Source organism: Betta splendens, chromosome 22, assembly GCF_900634795.4.
Source record: "Betta splendens chromosome 22, fBetSpl5.4, whole genome shotgun sequence".
NCBI lineage: Eukaryota > Metazoa > Chordata > Actinopteri > Anabantiformes > Osphronemidae > Betta > Betta splendens.
In genome coordinates this window covers 13,024,463-13,035,254 of record NC_040900.2, presented here as the reverse complement: position 1 = coordinate 13,035,254, position 10,792 = coordinate 13,024,463, and the positions used below count along the sequence as shown (strand labels likewise).

General features: G+C 43.3%; 1 protein-coding gene across 1 annotated transcript; it reads left to right on the top strand.

Moving 5' to 3' along the window:
- The first annotated feature begins 308 nt into the window (after window positions 1-308).
- On the top strand, window positions 309-10,792 carry c9orf72 (C9orf72-SMCR8 complex subunit). The gene is made up of 10 exons (XM_029138723.3): window positions 309-468; window positions 1,334-1,808; window positions 2,387-2,482; window positions 2,742-2,806; window positions 3,578-3,650; window positions 4,175-4,291; window positions 5,133-5,368; window positions 5,557-5,614; window positions 6,521-6,630; window positions 9,573-10,792. The coding sequence occupies exons 2-10, from the start codon at window positions 1,362-1,364 to the stop codon at window positions 9,757-9,759; spliced, it is 1,389 nt and encodes a 462-aa protein (XP_028994556.1). The 5' UTR covers window positions 309-468; window positions 1,334-1,361; the 3' UTR covers window positions 9,760-10,792.

The following is a 10,792-nucleotide window of genomic DNA, read 5'->3' as shown; positions in this document are numbered from 1 at the left end:
AAAATAACATTCAAAATAATCTGTGAATATCGAATAAACGCTGAAGGAAAATCTCACAATCAGAGCTGTTACGGATCCTTTGTGTGGGTTCGCAGCCAGGTTCAAACGTTGTGAATGACATAATGGATGGAGAACGGACGAAGCAGATATGAAAGCATCTGTCTTTATTTGCATAAAGGCTTCCATTTTGACCAGTTTATTTAAATTATTAATTTTTACGCCCGGTATAATGACATCATTGGCTTATTAGTGCCAGCTTCCGCTGTCGTTCACTAGAGGGCGCTGTGCTCATTTAGCCCCAGATGACGTAAGACGTACGTACCAGGAAGTGTGCGGAAGACAACAAGTCTGCAGCGGGCTAATCACATGCTGCGGCAGCAACAGATTCTGTGTTGATGGACAGCTGCAATTAAACCTTTGGTTTTAGAAACGCTGGGCTGGAGATTTACCAACAGGAGGAAACCACAGGTAAGTCACGCCCACGTCATCTCTACTGTGTGTTTTCGCAGTGTTAATTTTGCAAACGCTAGTTAGCGAGCTAGCATAGTAGAGACCGTAGATAGCATAATAATGCTATATTAATAGGTAGTAAACTGACATTGCTTTTCTTTTTTATTCCTTTCTGATTATGTCATTAAGTTCGCTTTGTTATGAACCCACCTCATTATTTGTTAGTTTAACATTACTTGGTCACAGTTTTGAATTTGTTTGAAAATTTAACAGCATTTTTTAACAAAAGCTGTCGAATAAGCCTTGTAGTTTTTTGCAGATATACACAGATACCTGGAGGCAAGGCAACTGGGACTTAGGCACATAAACGACCAGTCCCCCATTTTAATATGTTATTTATCGTTCCCTAAACGGGTCTGGCAAATTCCCCCAATGCATCGTGTATAACCTTTAGTAATCTGGCATCGAAACTATTACGAAGAATATAACAAATTGCAAAACGATCGCTCGTCTATTGATATATGCTTTTGTGCAAAATAGAGAGAATGAATAAAACCTCCCAACGTGGTGAAACTGTTTGTTAGGACAAGTCAAAAGGAGAAGCTGTGTGTGTGTGTGTGTGTGTGTGTGTGTGTGTGTGTGTGTGTGTGTGTGTGTGTGTGTGTGTGAGCGAGCAGCGTCAGCTGACTTAAACAGCAAAACACATCACTTTCAGTTCTATAGAAAGAGATGATGGGTGGGTCTGTTAGCATGTGCTCCCTTGGCTCAACACAAAGAGATCTATTATTTGAAAGGTTGAAGTCTATAATCCAACTGTTTACTAACTGTTTCTTTTATGCTGTTATTTAACCAGTAGCATAAACAGAAGTGTTGTTTCTTTCAGTTCTACAGAGTCTTATTCAGCCACTTCAATGTCTTCTGGCTGCCCACCCCAGTCACCTGCTGTGGCAAAGTCTGAGGTAGCAGTGGAGGGAGAATGCCCACTCCTGGCTGCCACCTTCGCCTACTGGGACAACATCCTGGGCCCACGCGTGCGCCACATCTGGGTGCCAAAGGGCGAACAGCTGATGTTCCTCAGCGATGGAGAGATCACCTTTTTGGCAAATCACACCCTTAATGGAGAGATTCTGCGCAGCGCGGAGTGCGGCGCTGTGGACGTGAAGTTCTTCGTCCTGGCAGAAAAGGGCGTCATCATCGTCTCTCTCATCTTCGATGGAGAGCTGAAGGGGGACAAAAACACGTGCGCCCTGTCCATCATCCTGCCTCAGACGGAGCTGGCGTTCTACCTGCCTCTGCACACCATCTGCGTGGAGAGGCTAAAACATGTCATCCGTAAGGGGCGCATTTGGATGCAGAAGGTAATGGTTCTGGTTCTGAACCTAGTGTTCACACTAAACCTTATGCTCATAAAAAGGAACTCTTATTTCATCCAACTCTTAAGGAATCTTTCCTGTGTTAGATGACACTTTAATAGTAGTGGCAGATTTCAAAGGTTGCAGGTCAGTTGCACCTGCATGCTTGTGTAGAGGAGGCGAATTATAACTCTCCTACATTCTATGCATATTGTATATAACTCATCTCTGTTTATTTTATAATTTTTTTCATAAACTGGTCTCTCAATACAACTGCAGTTTGACCTTTCTGTGCAATGCTAGTTGTTTTTGTGTTGCTTTAAAAACTATATATATCGTAGTCGTGATTGCCAGTGCTCAGAGCTGACAGAAACTGTTTATTGGCCTCAGGCCTGATATCGATCTTCACTGCATTTTTGGCACTGACCAAAATGTGTCTTTATATACCTGTATTGCTGTGCGTCAAGAATTGTCCAGCACTAAAAGCTGTCAGTGAATTCGGAAAAGCTCCGGTTCATGATGTGGTCCTTCTGACAGTTTTTGTCAAATCATATGTTGCATAGATTTTCTTCATTTAATTTCAGGGCTACAACATAATTTCTGTGCTGAGCTTGGAGATTGTACCCATTATGGAGCTGCTGGCATCCATGAAGACACACAGTGTGCCAGAAGATATAGATGTGAGCATTACACACACACACACACACACACACACACACACACACACACACACACACACACACACACACACACACACACACACACACACACACACACACACACACACACTTCTGTCTAGTTTTAGTATCCTACATCCTACCCAATGATCTTTCTGCATATTGCTTTCACGGAAGTAGTTGCAAATGTGCTCAGCATCACTTTGGTCTTTGTTGAGACAAATTTTTGAAATGACTCATTTGTTTCGCTCCTGCTGAGCAGATAAAAGACACGGTGCTAAATGATGATGACATCGGGGACAGCTGCCACGAGGATTTCCTCCACAAGTAAGCACTGCGGCGCAGGCGAATGGAGACTGATGATGAACAATGCCCATTTAACACCCATCAACTCTCCAATGATGAGTAATAGCTCTCCACTTAGTCCAAGTTTCCTCCAGAGAAAGGACGAAAGCTAAATTGCACTTAAGTGTTCAGGGCCCTGAAAGTCCATTTTGGCAACAAAGGTCCCAGTTGCTCAAAGTTGAACCGGTTTAATTCAGCATCCTGTAGACATCCTGTCAGTGCATCTGTGAACTGGAGCTTAACAATATTTATAGTTCCTGTGGTAAGATTAACATAAAAGCGGGCTGAGCAAAGTGGTGGTTGAAAGTGTATGATCCCTGGAGAATTTCACCTAATGCTGTGATAATTCCTGCACATTGACTGAGGGAGATTTTAGCCCATTCCTCATTACAAAACTATATCAACTCCTTCCATAGCATTTCGATATAGTCAATCAGGGGTCACTTTTTCCAAAACCTTAATGTTTGGTCTTCATAGGTAACAGAACATATTTTTTATAATGAAAAATAATCAGGATTATCAATAATGATCAAGGGAGGTTCCTCATAGGAGTCTAGGAGAAAATGTCGAAAAGGTCCAAATCTTTGCCAAACCACATAAGAAGCACAGCAAATTTTTGGATTACCAGACTCTACACTTCCTGCCTTAATCCTCGTAAATCCTCTGTGTCAGTGACTGTGGCTCAAATCTGTAAAGAATAAATAGAGCAACATTATTGACAGTAATTGGCTGTAATTTGCATCTTTGTTTCAGGGCCATCAGCTCCCATCTACAGACGTGTGGCTGTTCAATAGTGGTTGGAAGCAACCCAGAGAAAGTGAATAAGGTACATTCACTGAATTACTGGCTTCACCGCCACAGAATATGTTATACATGTGCACAGTTTAATAGGCTGTGCTTTAAAATGATGTGCATGAAAAGGAGACAAACCATGATGGGAACGAAGAATCCTGAAGTAGCTCCATGGACTGTTTACATCACCCAACAGAAGAAAGCCGCTACTAACTGTTTGCCCAAAAGCATACTCCACTTTAATTTGACATTTATTGGCTTGAAGCCTAATAAGAGCACCACTTAAATCAGGACTTTTATTTGTATCTAACACCTTGCCTCAAGCCAAATGCCAAATTACGGTCCAAGAAAATGTGGCTCCTGCTAGTAAATGTTGCGATAATGCTGTGCAGGAATCCATCGATGTTCTACCAACAAGGTTAAAAACTAAAGCGCATTTATTATCTGCCCCTGCTCTGAAGGGAAACACCAGTAAAAGCCAGCATACCTGGAACCACTTGATTTGTTTTGTTGTCTGGTAAAGGTTTTGCTGTGTGTCCCTGTGTTTTCTTCTGGTAGATCGTGCGGACGCTCTGCCTCTTCCTCACCCAGGCGGAGAGGAAGAGCTCTCGCCTGTGCAGGGCTGACTCTTCCTTCAAATATGACACGGGGCTGTTTGTTCAGGGTCTGCTCAAGGTACTGAAACCACCACTCCCCTTTCATCATACGGCTCAATGTGGTCTGCGTTAGGGTCTGACTCTTGTTGACCTCATTTTCTTTTTATGGTATCATTGCAGTGAGGCGTTCTTATTTCCATAGTGTCTCTCATTGTCATTGTGAGCTTTACTTCCAAACATCCTGCCAAATGCAGCGTGTGTATTTCTTACAACAACTCGGTGTCGGGCATAGAAGGGAAATGTTGCGAGCATCACACGTGAGCAAAGTTGCGGGTTGGAGAAGTTGTCACGTTATTTACTGCCGCTACGTTGAGGTATGAGGATTTAATGCTACATTAAGTCAACAGAACTGAATGAGAAAACCTGGCAGGGCTTAATAACATCAGTTGCGCGGCTCTTGCGGGATTTTCTTCTAGATTTTCATTTGAAATGCTGTGGGAAATCAAAGCGAATGGGCCTAGAGAGAAACAACAAAAGCGGCACTCGAAGCTTCCAGAACGTGAAATTATTTATTAAAGCTTCTTTGCATATAACATACGTGACACTGATATAGGATGTTTCGGCAAGCTTCCCTAAGCTTCAGCCTTTTTTTAGTGTGTTTTATATGCAGGTCAGTAGTTCTAATAAATAATTTCCTTTCTTGAAAGCTGGCAGCTTGTTGTTTTATTCTTAGAAGAACGTAGTGAGCAATGTCTGTACCTCAAATTGGGACAGAATAAGATGGAGGTAGCAGATTCCCAGACACCACAGAATAATATTAAGGCGCTCTGGCATGTCACAAAGAAGCCCACAGTCATAGTGTAGAGTCAGATTACCCAAGAGCTGGCAGCTTGTCAATACGGCCCTGTCTTCATTTGCAGGACTCCACGGGCAGCTTCGTCCTGCCCTTCCGCCAGGTGCTCTACTCGCCGTACCCGACCACGCACATCGACGTGGACATCAACACGGTGAAGCAGATGCCGCCGTGCCACGAGCACACGTACAACCAGCGGCGCTACATGCGGTCGGAGCTGAGCACGCTGTGGAAGACGGACAGCGAGGAGGACATTCCTCCAGACACGGTCATCCACACCGACGAGGCCTTCACGCCCGACCTGTGAGCACACATTGTCTCTGTGGTCTTATATTCATGAGCTTCCCACTGATGCAGCACCTTGAGGGAGTTTTATAACTTTGGTCAAATATTACATGTTCGCTCGGATTAAAGGAGGAACAGATTAGATGCACAAAGTACAAAGACAAAACAATTTGATTCACACTGTTTTCTGTCTTTCCACTTTTTAGGAATATATTTCAAGACGTTGCGCATACAGATACTTTGGTCAAGTCATTTATAGATGAGGTAAGAATATAGTACCTTTCCTGCTCTATAATGTTTTGGTGGTAAAACAACAAGAACTGTTAAAATAGGCATCCATCATCTGTAAAAAAATACTTAATGAACAAGCTGTATTATTTGCACTGTAATTAGCTTGTATTCTACATTAACAGGAGTCATGATTTTATGGTTCACCTTCCAAAACGAGCTAATAAAAATTGAGTATAGGATGTTGTAGTGTCAGCTGTAATGCATGTTGAACCAGGGCTCTACTGATGCAGTGCTGTGAGCCAGGTACATACAGTGTTAATGGTCTGTTTCTAATGTGACTCGTGGAATGGTTCGAGTCTTGTGCGTCGCAGCAATCTAGAAAGACAACAACTAATCATCAGCATGATCCTGAGACCCAATTAGTGACAATAACAGTGTCAGCATCAGATATAAAAAAAATTTGTATTCACCAGAAAGTTAAATCACATTAACAGTGTCAGATTCAGTCATATTACATCACTGAAACAGCCAAAATATAAACAATGTTGAGTTTTTTGTGCATTCTAAGACAGAGCTGTGCTTTTTTTTCTTGTGGTGTTTTCTTTCTAGTGGTGTGAAGTTAAAGTTTGAGGTGACTTACTATCAAAAATAGCCCACTACCTGACTCCAGCAAGTATTTGAAATAAGTGCTCCTATCTCACTGATGTAATCCCTGGAGCCCATAGATGAAAAACATGAGGGGGAGTAACTCCCGTGGGTCCTCACCCATCACCCTTTCCATGAAAGCATTCCCAGAGTTGCTGTAGCAGGTTCTCATGACAACAAGGGCATGTTCCTTTCTCAAGGTTAGGATGAAGGCGCCGGGGTTGTGTTCTACCCTGACCTTTTCCCGCAGAGCTGTAGTCTGCACTGCTAATTGACGCCCTGTGTTGTACCCAGGTGTTCATGCTGAAGCCGGGCCTGTCCCTGCGGAGCACCTATCTGGCCCAGTTCCTGCTGCTGCTCCACAGGAAGGCGCTCGCGCTGCTCAAGTACATCGAGGACGAAACGTAAGAAGTGACACTAATGAGATTTTAATCCAAATAGCAAAAGGGATTGAACGTGTGGCTCACACACACACACACACACACACACACACACACACACACACACACACAAACACACAGAACCGCAGGGAGGAATAAACAGCAGAGCTGGTGATTCTGGGTTTCTGCCATTGTTTTTGTTTTGACATTGCACTGCAGCCAGTGACCTTGCTTTGACAGGGACATCACCGTTCATCACCACTGGTTCCCCCCAGTCCCCTCAGGAGAACACACAAATACCCAGTGTGAGACACAGAGATAGGAAGCAAATGACCTGAATGAGGGGTGCCATCTTGGACACTGCTTGCAGAGGGAGACCGCCCATGATGTTCACTCACTGTAGAGAAATGCAAGGAAATATGGGCAAAATTCGTCAGATTCAGTCGACTGGAGGTGCAGAGCAGACACGTGATGAACAGATAAAGATGAAGAGCAGGGTGTCAGACACGGAGTGAAAGCTGTGGCAGGTCACCAGGCAGAGTCGGTTAGATTCAGCTCAGCAGTAAATACAGAATGAGCATCATTAGAGAACTGATCCATTACCCTGAATATGCAGATGTGCACAAATTCATGAAGGTGATGTTGGCTCCTTGTCCTTCATCCACTCTACCATTTTTATTTTTTTAAACGTCCTAACATTTTTAGCAGTTGAATTCACAAGAACTTAAAGCAGTTTGAGAATGGTCTTCATCTTTAACGTCCTTGTCTATAATGTTCTCTTTGAGCTTTTCATTGCCTTCTCGGGGCCTTGATCATCTCTGGTTCCCACGATTAATCCAAACAGCAGAGTGACTGCTTTTCTCCATGTTAATGAGCTGAGTGACCTTCAATGTCCACCGTGAATAAACATTAGCAATGGCAGAACAAACACACGTTCCTCCTAACTGCAGCTGGGGGAAATACCACCTTTCCTTCAGTAGTTTTCCCTTTTTAAATATGGGGCTCGGCCAAAAATGAAGCAAATTTGGGCTAATGACCAACAGGGCTCACATTGAGGCGAATCACAGTGTCAGACTGTAAAAACCGCTGATGTGAACATATCGAACCGCGGCCGCCACCTGCTTTCATGCTCTGCATTTCTGCTTCTCAGTGTCACCGGAGAATCACACATGTCACAAGATGTGAATATGATTTATTGTGGCTGTTAAATGGAATCTGAGCAGTGACTCCAAATGTAGAGGAGACATTTCAATCATTTTAGTTCACTCTGTCAACTTTTACACTAAGAATGAAAAGACAAGTCCTTCAGGGGTGAAGACCTGGGAATTATGCACCACTACGTAAGGGCTCTAATTACTTCTGTACATCTTGTGGCCAAAATGATAGATTTTTAGAAACAAATGTGAATAATAACCAAAGGAAACTACTTCAGCACTTTGTATGTAGGTGAATGTGCCCCAGGCTCACACAGCTGCTCTCCAAGGATGAGGGAAGAAGGGGCTGGTTTTTCTGATGTTCATCATTCCAGACTGACATCTGCCTCATCTACATAGCACGAGAGTAATGCGTTGAGGAGAAAATGGCTGTGAAGCACGTGCCAGGCCCTCACAGCCACCATGGCTAAGCTTCTGAGAGCCTCTCCAAGCAGCACTAGAGACCACGGAGCTTTTCCTCATCCTCACAACGCCAAATGACGTTTTTATGATCGTCACTTGATCACAGACAAGAGAATCTCATTACTCTGCCCTCTCAAGTACGGAAATGAGATTGTGTTCCAGGTTGCAAGGTGACCTGGTGGCTCTTGATGGCCTCACTCGGCCCTTTGCACTAATGAGCCGCTTCCTGAACATACACTCACACACACACACACACACTCACACACCTGTAAAACATGCGTAGAAGTACTGTAGCTTTACACTTACACTCTTCACAGATCTCATTCAGTATAAACTGCCAGGAGTAGTTGGCACCTTCTGGCTCAGCTCCAGTAGCCTCTTTGTAATTGCCAGCAGGCCACCGGTGCCTCTGCAGTCTGCACTCGTTCATTCACGTCCTTTTTCATGCCACGCTCCCTGTGGCGACCTGGTCGCTGCTCCATCTGCGTTTGACTCATTGCTCCCGTCGCCTTCGATGTGTCTCTGTGTGCCTCAGTTTGCCTTTAGGAGAGCAATTGGTTCTTCTGAAAGTTCTATAAAATATTGGGTATGGTATATGGTTCTATCTTTTAAGCGGCGAAGACCACAAGACAATATTATTATCAAAAGGCAACGCAATTGATTCATTAATAGAGAACCATGTATTTCTGTGTATTTGTGTTCTTCCTGTCCTAATCATCCTCCTACTTAATGAGCAGACTGGTCTGTTACTCTCAGATGTGATGCATTCTGATTCTCTCTTTGTGAAGAGAAGCTGAAACTGGCCCACAGAGAACCTGAGCTCCAGGATTTAAAAAGCCTTTGTGTTGCTTTTTAGCCTAAGCTCATATCATGGTAAAATGGAGCCATTTTTCACTGTACAATCCATTGTTCTACCTGATCACTAGTGAACAGCAGATGCTACACAGAATAGCAAAATGCTGAATGTATTTAGTAGTAAACTACAGAAATTGAATTCACTTTCCTATTTAATGTTACTATTCTGATAATTTTCCCTCATACAATGACTTAACACATCTCATTCCAGAGGCAGCACTAAATACACATAATGCATTATAATGATTATGTGCGTGCATGTGTGAAAGCATTAAAGCTGTCTTGCTCACGGTGTAGCTAACAGCCTGAGGTCTAAGGCCATACTATTTTACAGAGGCCTTGACAAGATTGTTTACGCTCAGTCGCGATCCTGAAGCAGCATAAATATTCATGGTGGCGTGGCGTCTCCATGCACACCTGCAGCCCAACTAGATGCTAATGCAAACCCTCTGACCCCGAGTACTGTATCCTGCTAACTCTCTCCTCCCTCCACAGGCAAAAAGGGAAGAAGCCATTCCGGTCTCTGCGCAACTTAAAGACGGACCTGGATCTGACGGTGGAAGGAGACCTGACCATCGTGATGGCCTTCGCTGAGAAGCTGCGGGCGGGACTACACTCGTTCGTGTTCGGGAAGCCCTTCCTCACCAGCATGCAGGAGCGAGACGTACTCATGAGCTTCTGACGCGTTCTTCACCTGCACTTTACGTATTGGATGGCTGATGGAAGCAGACATTCAGGGACTTTTTTTTTTTTATTATTACATGAGAGCGTATGCATGTGCACCTGTGCTGGCATGATTTTAAAGAATGATTGTTGCTGCTGTTTTGAGCCATTCGAATTAAAGGTTTGATAGATTGCCTACGTCAGCTGTGCGCTTAGCAGTTAAATGTTTTCAGAAGGCTTTGAATTTTCTCAGTGGGATGAATTATTCATGTATTCAATGTCTTCTGTTAGTAGAGGGTCTGTATTAATTTATGGTGTTAAAATTGGCTAAGGTGCCCAGCAGAACATCTGCAATTTAATTTAAGTGATATTTATTAAACCATGCATCGTTAATTTCTTCACTGCTTGTGCTGAACTACCACCTCAGTTAAACGTTGAACCTCCTGAACCTTGAAGATTGCCTGTTTGAAAAATTCAATGCACTGGATGTGAATGTGCTGGTGCAGAAGATGCTGTGAGTAATCGTACGCAGACATTTTCATAGGGAAGAAAAACAAAAGCATGTTACATGAAGTCATATGACAGTGGGACTGTGTCATCACATGCTTGCGCAGATTGTTCCTCCCACAGCAACAGCCAAGTCTTTTTGTGCTGAGCTGTTGAAGGCAAAGACATTTAGTGGACGTGATTTAAGTAACGCTTTAAAAACATGAATATGTGACTTGCTTGTGTTCGATGTTACATTTTTATGTCATATTAGTTTGAATCAGTGGATTCAGCTGCATTTACTGCACTCCCCTCCCCTCTTTCTCTGTTTACATCACTGACGGTTTGGCCTTAACAATGAATATTCTTCTAACTGTTTGTGGGTCTGTGCACTCGGGAATCAGTATTAAGCACTGTAATAAGGACGATGGTGTGTCCTGAATATTCTTTTAAGGAACAATGAATTAAATATCGAAGATCAAGTCACGTTCAGATATCAAACCAAGTATTGATGTAGCTAAAAAGCTCAGAGAGGTTTCCAGGAATAAAGACAAATAAATACTGAA